Raw genomic sequence first — 12,611 nt, 5'->3', positions numbered from 1 at the left:
TTTAAGAATTTTATCGTGAATACATTTTTTTGGATTCTCCATTTTTTTAGACTCTTTTGTACGTAAATAGAAAAGGGAAATGTCATTTTCAGTGTCAATATAAGGGTTTTTTATAATAAAAAATATTAGGATTATAAAGAATATTAATGAAGGTATTAGTATTATAATATTTTTTTTTTTCATATTGTTTTTTTTTTTTTTTTTCGGATATTATTTTGTTTTTTTAAATATTGATTAGTTTTAAAATTTTTATAATAAATAATATTTAACATGTCTCTATATTTAAATTTATATATAAAAATGAATATTTTTTTTTTGAAAAATTATATCCAAATTAGTTTACAAAAAATAATAAATTATTTAACAAAATTATAAATAAAAAAATAATATGGGAAATATAAAAAACAAACTAATAAATGGGAAACATTAAATAGTTTGAAAATTATCATTATGATGTTTTGGAGATATTTATTTAGGCTTTATTTATAAATAAATAAATAAATAAGGTAATAATTAATATATATTTATTGAAACTAAAACAAAAAAATAACAAACATAATGAAAAAAAATAGATAGCAGCAGAAAAACTAGTAATTTAACAGAAAAATTGTAAAAGTAAATAACATTTTACTTTTATTTGAATATAAAAATCTTTTTAAATAAAATTCATTATATTAATTTTTAAATAATATTAAAAAAATTTGGAATTTGAAAATTATATAGGTATGGTTAATAAAATAAGGATGTAATATAATAATATTAAATCTTTTAAAAAATTCTCTTAAGAATTTCATCAAAATATAAATATTAATAATTTAATTAGTTTATAATAATTTTTAATTAAAATAAAATTTTATAAAAATAAGATTTAAAGGTAATCGTACCTTAAAAATTATATAGAAATATAAAGCAAGATTATTTTTTTATAGGTTTGTATAAAAATAAAGTACTATATATATTATAAATGATGATTTAGAAAATATATATAAATATTCAAAAATAAATTGAAATATTAATGATTAAGAAAATAATAATGTAATATAAAACTCATGATATGCATACATAAATAGAAATTTAAAAAACCAAAAAAAAAAAAAATATAAATTTAAAAAGTTAATAGGTATATTTTAGTTAAAATAAAAATAAAAAATATATAAGTTTAATATATAAAAAAAATTATTAAATTAAGAAAAAATAATAAAAAAATAGAAAATATAAAGTATATATTAAACAAAATGTAAATATATATATATATATATATATATATTTATATATAAAAATATATATATATATATATATATATATATTAATTAACATTAAAATCTAATTTAATTTTTTTTTTTGATTTTAAATAAATTTATTTAAATTTAATAATTAAAAATAAATGTTATTATTTATATTTAAAATATTAATAAAAGTATTTTAAAAAGAAATTATTCAAGGTATAATACATATGTTTAATGTTTTAAAATTATTATTATTTTTAGTATAATATATATACAAAAAATATATTTTAATATATAATATTTAATAAATATTTTATTTTTCTATTTAAAGTTTTATTTTTATTTATATATTTAAATTCAGATTATTAAATTATCTATATTTTAAAAAAATAAATAATTTTTTATTTTATGAATATTATTTATTATTTATTTAATAAATTTTTTAAATAATTGAGTTATATTTTAATAAATTTTACAAATACAATAATAAAAACATATATATATCTTAGAGATTTAATATATTATGAAAATAATAGAAATATTGATATTTTATAAAAAATTTAATTATTTAAATAATCGAAGAAATTAATATAACAATTTTTAGAATTTTTATTTATAAATTATAATTTTTTTTATATTAAATATAACAATATTTTTTAAATTATTTAATAATAAAAAAAAGATTTTATATTTAAATAAATTAAAAAAAAAAATTGCTTTAAATTTTTAAATAAAAAATAATTTAATATTTTTTAAATTTAATATACTTTATTATTATATTTTCATTATTAATATTCTTTAATTTTCTCTTAATATATTTTATCATATTATTCACGGCTTTTTTTACTTATTTTTTATATATAATTTGCCATATCTATAATATCTTACAAATCTATATCTTTTTCTAATTTTTAAAAAATATCTATTAATTCCTATTTATCCTTAAAGATGTATAAATGTAAGAAATCTTTAACGTCTTAACATAATAAATCAAAATGTTCTGCTTATATTTAATTTAAATTTAAAAAATCAATATTATGTATATAAAGGAAATAATAATAAAGGTCAATTAAATATGATTATTATCTGGATAAATATACAGATTAGAATTATTTTTCAATTTTTAATTCTTCTTATACTTCTAATTAATATTATTATTAATATTATTATTATTATTATTACTAATTTAATTTTAGTTTATTTTAATAATGCTTTTTTAATACTAAGATTTTATATAGCTTTTTATTTTTCTATTTCTATTAAATCAGTAAATTAAACATTTAAATATTTTTTATATTTTAACTTTATTTCTTTTTCTGTATATAACATCATTGCTAATTTTATTAAATGAAGAGAATAATTACCTTTTGTAGTTTTTCTGTATCTAAAATATTTACACATATTTAATTATTTTCCATCAGGACTTAAATTATGCTTGAAATATAAATTTATTGTCCTTTCATGGTTTATTCGACTTTTGTATTTTAATAAATTTTTCATTTGTTAAGATTTGTATTTTTCTATTTTTTATATAAAATTTATATCTTCTTAAACAACATTTGTATAACTATATTTTTAATGAGAATATAAAAAATGAAATTTAAATTCATGTTTTTATATTTTTAATTATTTATTTTTATTAAATTTTTTAAAAATAACTATTTTTTTTTTTTTCTTATTTTTTTTTAAAATGATATTTTTAGTAAAATAATTTTTTTTTAAATATATATTTTAATATAAATTAAGTATTAATATCAATATATATTAATTTAATTAAAAAAAAATTATTTTTTATAAAATAAAAAAATTGTCTTAAAAAATATAAATTTTTAACAATTATTTATAATATTTTATAGTATTTTTAAGGCTTTATATTATTATATATTTAAATTGTTATAATATATTTGTATTTTTTAAATTATCTAATATTCTATATTTGAAATATTATTAAAATATGTTTTAATATATACTAAATTTTATTTATCTTTTTAATTTTTCTTTAACTTTTTAAATAATAAATAATAAGAAATATAAAAAAACTTTGAAAAGAAAAATATTTCATATTTTTATAAGAAATATTTATTTTTTTATATATAATAAGAATATTAAATATAAAAAAAAAATATTTGATAATTATTTCATTTTTAAATTGAAATTTTAGAATATAAAGTATAATAATTAATTATAATTTTTAATAAGTTAATTAATAAAATAAATATATATATATATATATATAATTATATTAATAAAAAAAAAAAATGTATAATTATTAAATATTATTGATTTACATTTTTAATATTTATGTTTATTTTAAATATAAAATAAATATATATATATTTAAATATATATTAAAATATATTTATATCTATATATACATTTATATATAATTTTTTATTTATATTTATTCACATATTTTGATTTTATTTACCTATATTTTTTTTACTCTAAATTTAATTTTAATTGATTAATTACTCTTTATTTTATTGCTTCAATAATTAGATTTATTTATAAAATCTATATACAAATTTACTAATTTATTACAAGATAATTTACAAAAAATATTCAATTATTATATTTATTATAAATTTATAAATATATTTATATCATTAAGCATAAATATATTTATATATTAATTTATTTTTAAAAAATATAAAAAATTATACTAATAAATAATAAATAATATATATAATTTAAACAAAAATATATAAAATAAATATAAGATATTATTTAATAAAAATTAATTAATTTAGAATTAAAAAATTATATATATATTTATGTATATATAAAGATTATTTAAAAATAAGTTTAAACTTAAACTAATTTTTTTTTTTTTTTTTTTTTTTTTTTCAAATTCATTTATTTTATTTTTTCCCAAAAATTTTTTTTTCAAAATCAATATAAACAGTATCAGATATTTTATAATCTTCGAATCCATTTTATTTAGCTTCTTATAAATATTTAACCATAAAAGGTTTACAAATATTATTTATATAATAACTATTAAAATAATAATAAGACTAAGAACCACTTGTGGCACAAATAATTCCATAATATATTTTAGGATATTCTTATATAAATTTATGCAAAAAAATAATCTTATTCTTGAATATATATGAACTCCTTATTAAATAGCCAGATCCTAAAGAACATAAAGTAGCAAGAAACATTCCTCCTATATATATGAAATTAGCATTTGTTACTTTTTCTTAATCTTCTGGTATAAAATGTATATATTTCTTTATTTGTTAGTATTTATAAAACACTTTACTTTCATATTCGAATTCTTCATAATTGTAACCGTATGGGTTACGAGGATCTGTGTCACTCATAAAAGGTTAAATATTATTATTTCTCATTTAATGAAAATATATATATATTTTTTTTATTATATTAATTTTCTTTTAATCGATATATATTTGGAAAGATCTATTTTTTAAAAAATTATGAGTATTTATATATATATAAATATATATATAAATATTTATATATAAATATTTATATTTAAATATTTATATATTTATTTATTTACTATTATTATATAAAATTAATTATTAACCTTATTTATTTAATATTTTTTTTCTTTTATTTTTTAAAAAATAAATTAAATAAAACATAGTTATATATTTTAAAGAAAATCATTTTAAATTTTTACAAATTTTTTTTAAAAAAAAATAAAAATATATATAAGATAGAGTATATATAAAAAAATATATTACATATAATTACATGTATTTATTAATAATATAAAAAAAAACTAAATTATTAAATAATAATATATAAAATATTAAAAAAAAAAATTTTGAAAATCATAAAGGCATAACAAAAGTTTTCGAAATTTTCAATAAATCACATTCTTTTCTAGTAGTTTCTTAAATAATATTAAAGAATGTATTTTCCATAATAAGATCGACTAAATCAACAAATTCTTATTATAAAAACAAATACCTAAAATCATTCCATTGATTAGAAACTTATTATTATTAATATTATTATTATTATTATTATTATTATTATTATTATTAATATTCTAATTATTACATTAAATCATTTTTTATAATTTCTTAGTTTTTTTAAACTGTTGATATACTAATACTAACAGAATTTTCATCATCAAAATATTTAAAAAATCCTATAGGCTAATTATCTATTCTTCCTATAATTCTTTCAGTATTTGATTCATTTAAAATCTCATTCAAAGCTTTTTCTATTATAAGTTCAAAAGCGTGTTTTTATTTTAAATTTTTTCCTTAAAAAAGTTCTTCTATAGTTTTTTATTAATATTACTATGTATTTTCTATAGACGATTAATTAATATAATTATTTATTAAATTTACATTAAGTAACGATTTTTTCTTTATTCTTAAAAATAAAGTTTCTTTTTATAAAGTATTATTATTAGATTAATTATTATTATTATTATTATTATTATTATTATTTTTATTAAATGTACTAACAATAGAATTTTTTAAAAATTATTATTAATTATTTTTATCTAAATCCCAATTAATTGTACATTCTAATTCACCTTCATAAACAGAGGGATCATAAGAACAAGCTAAAGCAAGTTTTAATTCGATAAAAGATTTAGGCTCTAAAACTCCTTAGATAGGTTCAATAATACATTTATCTCCGCTATATAAATATTTAAAAATATTTATATAAATATTTATAAATATAAATATAAATATATATTATAAATATATATTTATAAATCATTATAAATTAATTTGTATATATACATATATAAATATATACATATATACATATATTTAATTTTATATGTTTATTTATAAATATTATGTTATTATTTTTTGTATTTTTTTATAGATATTTACCACATTAATCCTGGTTTATTTTATGTCAATGCAAAACTTGAAGATCCGAAATCAAAGTTAAGCTTTTAGTTTTCATTAAGATTATAAAGTATAATAAACCTATAAGACTCTTTTCCTGGTTTCATATATCCGAAATCTATTTCTTCAATCGAAAAAAATACTTTACTACCTATAGTAGACACTGAAGATCTTTATCTTGGAATTTCCTCTGCGTTAAGTTGATTTTTAACTGGCGGTAAATTTAAAAATCCTTATCCTTTTATAAAAATGATTATTTCTTATGTAATTTTAACCATGTCAAAAACAATTATTTTCAATTTATAATAATACCCCTTTTACTCTAAAGGTTTAAAAAGACAATATAGGTATGATTTTTCATTCGGCAGTAGTGTATCTTAACTTTTTTCTAATAAAAATGCTGTAAATCTAGAATCATTTTTTATTATATTTTAATCACAATCCTGTTCTTCGATTTCTACTTTATAAGAAACTTTTATAGAACCCAAATTAGCAATTTCTATCGGGAATTTAACTGGAATAAGTAATCCTATTGGAGTATCTGGTAATTCAAACTGATTTTTTTTAACAGCCAAAAGTCCTTCTAATGGTGCTAAAGACATTCCTTTTAAATTTATTTACAAAGGTTTTCCATTCATAATTTACAAAACAACCCTTAAAGAGTGTTTTTATCCATTTAAATTTTTATCATTTTTACTTTTGAAAGGATTATCATCTTGCTATTTACTATTTGGATTATAAATTAATTCTACATCTTTTAATTATCCCTTTTTTAATTAACCGCTTTTGGGTATTATTTAAAATATTTTCCTTTCAAAAATTTAACGTTCAAAAGCTTCTTCTTAATCAGGTTCACCTGGATCTGCCCATGGTTCTATCTACATTTAATTATCAGAAGGTAGTTTAAAATTCCAATCGAGGTCTGTTCCGCCTATATTTTATATTGTAATGACTATTTTTCGTGGTTTATTTGCTGTTTTGGAAGGTAAATAACCAAAATTCCATTCAAATTATTTAATTCTTTTTTATAAAGAAACTGCTTATTCGTAATTTAATTATTCTATATTTAGGAATTAATTTTCATCCTCGTTTAATTCAGTTTATAATTCTTTATTTATTTTATTAATTTAGAAATTCTCCCAAAGTGTTGCTACAGATATCGCATCATTTCTCACATCTACAATTTTTAATAATGGATAAGAACCTTTAGCTAATATTTACAATTATGATTTTTAAACTATAGGATATTATTATTATTAAAAGCTATTTTTTTCCCCTAAGGTAATTTTTCTTTAGCTAAAACTTCCAAAATCAAATCATATTCCCGAACTTGATTTGGATTGAAAATAATACCTATGTCAATTTTAGAATTTGCTGCAATAATACTATTTTAGAAATCCAAAGTAAAATCCTTTTAAAAATCCATTTAATCATCATCATATTCATTTTCTTCATTTAAACTTTAATTATTTTAATTTAAGTTTATATTTTTATTATTTTTCCTTAATTTTAATTCAATAAAAAATGTACAATTAGAAAAATTAGATAAACAGAAATATTTCTTATCTCTAAAATTTACTTTTACAATATCAAATTATAGTATATTAGGATTTACACTCAAGGCTCCATCCCCTCCTGCCCCGAATATCTCTATTTCATTCCTTATTTCGAAACTTGGTCTATGTACGTATGAAAATAAAGAACCTGGGTCATGAAAACCAATTAGATTTTGCTCTTCTAAAATAACTTCTTGACAAATTAAAGGGATTTTTATTCTATAGTTTTTCTTTTTTTAAGGGATAAATGTTATATTAATATTTATTTAATCATTAGGTTCTATAAAACCTTTTTAGGGCTCTATTTGAACTTCAAGGGAGTATTTTTCGGGAATGCTTATCTCATAGTTTAGTTTTATTCTTGATAAATTATTTATTTTTAATGTTTATTATGAATAAACATTTATATATGAAGGAGGGAAGTATACTTTTCCTTCATTTTATAATATTAATTTTGGTTAAGAACAATAACCATGTAAATGCAATGGCAAAGAAGAAGAAATATCATTATTTAAATAACAATTTATAGTATTATTATATGCCTTATATTAATTAGGAACAAACTCTATAGTTATAATTTAAAAAAACTTATCTTATATAATACCACAATTAGGAAAAAAACGATAGACATTATTTTTGTCTTATTAAAATTTAAAATAAGTAGGTGTATCAGACTAAAAATAAATAAATGTTAAAATATAAAATTTAAATGTATATAAATACTAAATAATATATATATATACTTAATTAATTAATTCTATTGTTTAATAAGTAGAATCTTATAATGAACATGCTTTAAAATAAATTATATTCAATGGAGAAAATTTCACTATAGGTATAAAAGGTTAAATTTACACTCCAAAAGAATGACCAAAACATTTTAGATATCCACAATAAGGTGGTATTCTTTAATTTTATATAATTTAAGGTACTTTTGATTCTTTTTATATAAATAAAAAATTATAAATTTATAAATATTTATTTATTTTACATTTTTTAATAATTGAACAATTACTTATTTTTAAATTTTCTTTTTCAGTTTATAATGACATATTTTTTTATAAAGTTTTAATCATGTCATTTTATTTTTTCGAAGAATACTTATAAGCAAAAAATTACAAAATTTAAAAATAATAACATCCACTATTCACTGGTCTAAACGAAATCTCGAAAGCCTAACTTCCTCCGCTTTATAAATGTGCAATTTCCGGTTCTACGCAAAATACAGGCAACTCAATACCCTCTTTGACTGATAAAAATATCTAATGAGTCCATTAAATAGTCATTTTACACTATAATTTATTATTAACAATAACCTATTTATTCCCTGAGAAAGTCATAGTTTCCTAAAACCCAAAATCTAGAAAATCCTCACTCAAAACAATCAATCTATTATTCGAATTAGCCTATAGAAACATTTCTTTATGTAATACAATTTAGTTATTTTCTTCTTATTAGTTAATAATTTCATCTTCCTAAAATAAATTTTTCTAATTAAAAGACTATTCAGTCTATACTGAATTTTAACTAGTCTCATTTTTTTAAAGTTTTTGATTTTTTTATTAAAAATATTTCAAAAGAAATGAGTTTTCAACATATTTTAACGAAATTTCTGATAAATGTCCCTTTATTACAGTTTATCTGAAATTTTGTATATGCTAAATTTTCAAAGGCATTGGTTTTTCTAATAAATCGAAGCAATTTCCTATTAAATCGACTTTAATAATTTTATGGTTTCTAACAATACAAAAAACTCTCTCATAGTAATTAATCCTCTATTAAGGTTTAAATCTGACTATAATTCTACTTTTCGACATTCCTTTAACCACCCCTCTAACCTTACTAAACGAAAATATATTCCCTGGATCATTACTGAACTAAAATTTAGTATCAAGTTCTGATTCATTACTAATAATTAATAATCTATTACTTTCCTCTCCTATTTTAACTTCTCCGAAGTCTAACTTTTCACTACTTAATGAAACCTCGAATCCTTTAGCATACCCTTAACAAGTAAAAAGTAACTCAATACCTCCAGGACTTTCTAATTTATAATTTTATACAGAAAGAAGTCCTACTATTTTTGGTGTAAAAATTGCTTTTATTAAAAAAGAGCTTTTTGGTGGTATAAAACCTTCCAAAATATCAAGTTTTAGAGACTAGTCTTTAAATTCATCTTCTTATATTTTCTTAATAACAAAAAAAACCTCAACTTCAGACTAATTCTTTATTGTTAAATCTCTACTTTCTTTTTTTCCTACTAAAATTTATTCAAAGTCTATTTTTGAACTACTTAATTAAATAAAAGGATATTTTCCAATTCCAGAGACTTTAATTATACGACTTTCTTCTAAAGAAATATTCATTATAATATTACCTATTATAGCCGTGGCTTCTTTTGGTGTATATTTTAATGTAATTGCTTAATCTTATTTAGGGTATAAAATACCTTCTGATGGATTTATTTCAAAATCTTTAAATTCAAAATTATATTCGACTGCATATGGGTTCGGGTTATGTAGTTTATATTTTATATATGTAGGTTAGTCTACACAACAAAAACCTAAATCAATATTTTCAGGTATATTTGTAATAATGGATTAATGTGGTATTTCGACAATTTTATGCATTTTTTATTTTTATTTTAAATTTGTTTTTGATAATGATTTCTATTATTTTTAAAAAAATATATTTTATGAATAATTATATTATAATATTTGTTTTTTATTGATATTTAAAAATATATTTAATTTTCTATATATATTTTATTAGAAATTTTTATTTTTAATATTTAATTAAAATATCTTATAAAAAAAACTATTATAAAATTTTATAAAAAAGATGAAACTTTTTTTATTTTTTTTATTTAGATAAAATAAAAAATAAAAAATAAATATAAATAAAAAATATATATATATTAATAAATATATATATATATATATATTATATTATATATATATATATATAATCAAGTAGCTTTCATAATAAAAGGAGTTAAAATTAATCCTAAAAGTCCTAATCCAAGAAAAATAATACAACATAGTTTTTTTCTACCTTTATTATGTTCTTTTTTCATCACTTCTAAATTTTTGTTTGCTTTTTTAACATAATTCTATGTATTTTTTAAATTTATTTCAATATCATCAATCATATCTCCTTATGTTTTTACTAAAACTGCAATATCATTAAGCATTTAAAAAACTTATTAATAACTCTTTTTTTTAAATAAATTCTTTAAAATTCAAAAAAAAATATACCTATTCTAATTTTTTAATCCCTTCATATTTTTCTTTAATATCCTAATAAGCATATTATAATTAAACACTTGATTATCCCATCATTTATTTCATCATTAATTTATCCATACCTTATGGATCTTCTAGAATTTATCTTTATTCAGTTTCTGTTATATTCGGATTTAGTATTTAAACTTAACGTTTAATCTTTTCATTAGCTGCTTTTTTATATTCAGAGTGTATATTTTGTGTTTTATTAAGACAATGTTTAATTTCATTTTAAACTGCTTTTAATTAAAACATTTTTGCTTAAGTTTCTGGTTCATTCTTTTTTTTATTTTTAAAAAAAAAAAAAATAGAAAAAATTAATTAATATTTATTTATTATTATATAATCATATTTTATATACACACTGGATTTTCTTTTTCGCTTATATTTATTTGATTTTCTATTTCTTTCATTAATTATTTTATTTTATTTGAATTTCTTAAATTATCGCTTGCAAGTTCTTATATTTTCAAATTTATTTCTATTTTTTATATATATATATATATATATATTTTAATTAATATAATTTTGTTATTATTATTATTATTATTATTATTTACATTTTTCTTTAGATGTTGATGCTGTATCTATTAATTCTTATTTTAATTCTTCTATTTATTCATTATTTATATTTATAAGTTCAATTGTTTATTATGTTTCATTTATTGTTTTTTAAAAATCTTTATCTATGTCTTATATTGAATTTCTTATAGAAGATTATTATGAAAATGTAATATTATTTTTTATTGCTAATTCTTTTAATTCTATATATATATCATTCATTTTTTTATTTTATATATAATGTTTTTTATTTTTATTTTATGAATAATAGAAATTTTAATTTATTATAAATTAATTAATTAAACAAAAAAAAAATTAAAACATTATTGAAAATAATATAAATAAAAATATAAAAAATAAAAAAATATTATTACGCGAATTATATTGTCTTTATAAAATTATAAATATTAATGATATATATTTTTAATAAAAAAATAAATATATATATATATATATTTACTATTAAATATATTTATAATATATAAAAATAAAATTATATATTTTAATTAAAATTTAAGTTATAAAATAATATAATAATTATTATTATTTTTTTAAAAAAAAAATATAAAATATAGTAATTATAATTATAATATTATATTTATAAAAAAAAAAAATATTTTAAATTTAAAAATAATAATTTTTCTATATAATTAATTCTAAATTTGTCATTTTTTTTTAAAAATGTTTTAAATATATTTTTAATATTTAATTAAATTTTTTTATTATTTTTAAATATTTTTAACTGTTTTAATTCTAAATTTAAAATAAATATAAATTTGCATATAAAATATACTTTAAATTTAATACTTTTTGATAAATAATTCTATAAATTTAATTTTTATTAAAATTTCAAAGTTTTCATTATTTAAATAATATATAAAAATTAGGGTTAAATTAATAGACTTTATTATATAATTAAATAGTTTTATTTTTTTTAATAATATGTTTGTATATATATGTAAATATATATATATATATATGTATATATATTTATATAGTTATTATTTTTTAAATTTAATTTTTAAAAATTAAATTAAATTTATATTTAATTGATTTATTTTTACTTTATTAATAAATTTATATATATAAAAATTGAATTTAATACCAACATAAATTAAATAATCGTTTGAA

At 15.5% G+C, this 12,611-nt stretch overlaps 4 protein-coding genes across 4 annotated transcripts, besides 31 other annotated features; all 4 read right to left on the bottom strand. All coding sequences in view use genetic code 6, as the record gives it.

Moving 5' to 3' along the window:
• Positions 1-166: 166 nt before the first annotated feature.
• Positions 167-196: a microsatellite.
• Positions 170-225: a microsatellite.
• A 106-nt stretch (positions 226-331) lies between these two features.
• Positions 332-377: a microsatellite.
• Positions 371-424: a microsatellite.
• An 817-nt stretch (positions 425-1,241) lies between these two features.
• Positions 1,242-1,307: a microsatellite.
• Positions 1,308-1,942: 635 nt separating this feature from the next.
• Positions 1,943-2,002: a microsatellite.
• Positions 2,003-2,370: 368 nt separating this feature from the next.
• Positions 2,371-2,407: a microsatellite.
• Positions 2,371-2,412: a microsatellite.
• A 493-nt stretch (positions 2,413-2,905) lies between these two features.
• Positions 2,906-2,959: a microsatellite.
• A 241-nt stretch (positions 2,960-3,200) lies between these two features.
• Positions 3,201-3,237: a microsatellite.
• Positions 3,238-3,277: 40 nt separating this feature from the next.
• Positions 3,278-3,318: a microsatellite.
• Positions 3,319-3,555: 237 nt separating this feature from the next.
• Positions 3,556-3,588: a microsatellite.
• A 226-nt stretch (positions 3,589-3,814) lies between these two features.
• Positions 3,815-3,859: a microsatellite.
• A 187-nt stretch (positions 3,860-4,046) lies between these two features.
• Positions 4,047-4,073: a microsatellite.
• Positions 4,074-4,271: 198 nt separating this feature from the next.
• On the bottom strand, positions 4,272-4,555 carry IMG5_067410 (hypothetical protein; the record flags this gene model as incomplete). Its single annotated transcript, XM_004036838.1, has 1 exon — positions 4,272-4,555. A coding segment is annotated over one exon (284 nt), but the record flags the coding sequence as incomplete, so codon positions are not given.
• Positions 4,556-4,674: 119 nt separating this feature from the next.
• Positions 4,675-4,767: a microsatellite.
• Positions 4,683-4,743: a microsatellite.
• A 265-nt stretch (positions 4,768-5,032) lies between the features above and the next one.
• IMG5_067400 (hypothetical protein) lies at positions 5,033-6,963 on the bottom strand (the record flags this gene model as incomplete). The annotated part of the gene is made up of 3 exons (XM_004036837.1): positions 5,033-5,196; positions 5,314-5,858; positions 6,062-6,963. 3 exons carry the CDS (start codon positions 6,961-6,963, stop codon positions 5,033-5,035), a joined length of 1,611 nt encoding a protein of 536 aa, XP_004036885.1.
• Positions 5,198-5,263: a microsatellite.
• Positions 5,614-5,669: a microsatellite.
• Positions 5,860-5,949: a microsatellite.
• Positions 5,860-5,995: a microsatellite.
• Positions 5,862-5,902: a microsatellite.
• Positions 5,877-5,995: a microsatellite.
• Positions 5,958-5,995: a microsatellite.
• A 1,341-nt stretch (positions 6,964-8,304) lies between the features above and the next one.
• IMG5_067390 (hypothetical protein) lies at positions 8,305-10,229 on the bottom strand (the record flags this gene model as incomplete). The annotated part of the gene is made up of 2 exons (XM_004036836.1): positions 9,566-10,229; positions 8,305-8,309 (listed from the first exon to the last, which is right to left on the bottom strand). Exons 1-2 carry the CDS (start codon positions 9,999-10,001, stop codon positions 8,305-8,307), a joined length of 441 nt encoding a protein of 146 aa, XP_004036884.1. The 5' UTR covers positions 10,002-10,229.
• A 279-nt stretch (positions 10,230-10,508) lies between these two features.
• Positions 10,509-10,546: a microsatellite.
• Positions 10,516-10,568: a microsatellite.
• Positions 10,542-10,602: a microsatellite.
• Position 10,603: 1 nt separating this feature from the next.
• IMG5_067380 (snare domain protein) lies at positions 10,604-11,174 on the bottom strand (the record flags this gene model as incomplete). Its single annotated transcript, XM_004036835.1, has 2 exons — positions 10,604-10,849; positions 10,893-11,174. The coding sequence occupies 2 exons, from the start codon at positions 11,172-11,174 to the stop codon at positions 10,604-10,606; spliced, it is 528 nt and encodes a 175-aa protein (XP_004036883.1).
• A 276-nt stretch (positions 11,175-11,450) lies between these two features.
• Positions 11,451-11,476: a microsatellite.
• A 226-nt stretch (positions 11,477-11,702) lies between these two features.
• Positions 11,703-11,743: a microsatellite.
• Positions 11,744-12,152: 409 nt separating this feature from the next.
• Positions 12,153-12,222: a microsatellite.
• Positions 12,165-12,220: a microsatellite.
• Positions 12,223-12,429: 207 nt separating the features above from the next.
• Positions 12,430-12,477: a microsatellite.
• Positions 12,478-12,611: the final 134 nt, after the last annotated feature.

The sequence above is a fragment of the Ichthyophthirius multifiliis genome (genome assembly GCF_000220395.1).
Source record: "Ichthyophthirius multifiliis unplaced genomic scaffold scaff_1120509250349, whole genome shotgun sequence".
Lineage (NCBI taxonomy): Eukaryota > Ciliophora > Oligohymenophorea > Hymenostomatida > Ichthyophthirius > Ichthyophthirius multifiliis.
This window is presented reverse-complemented; position numbering and strand designations above follow the sequence as displayed.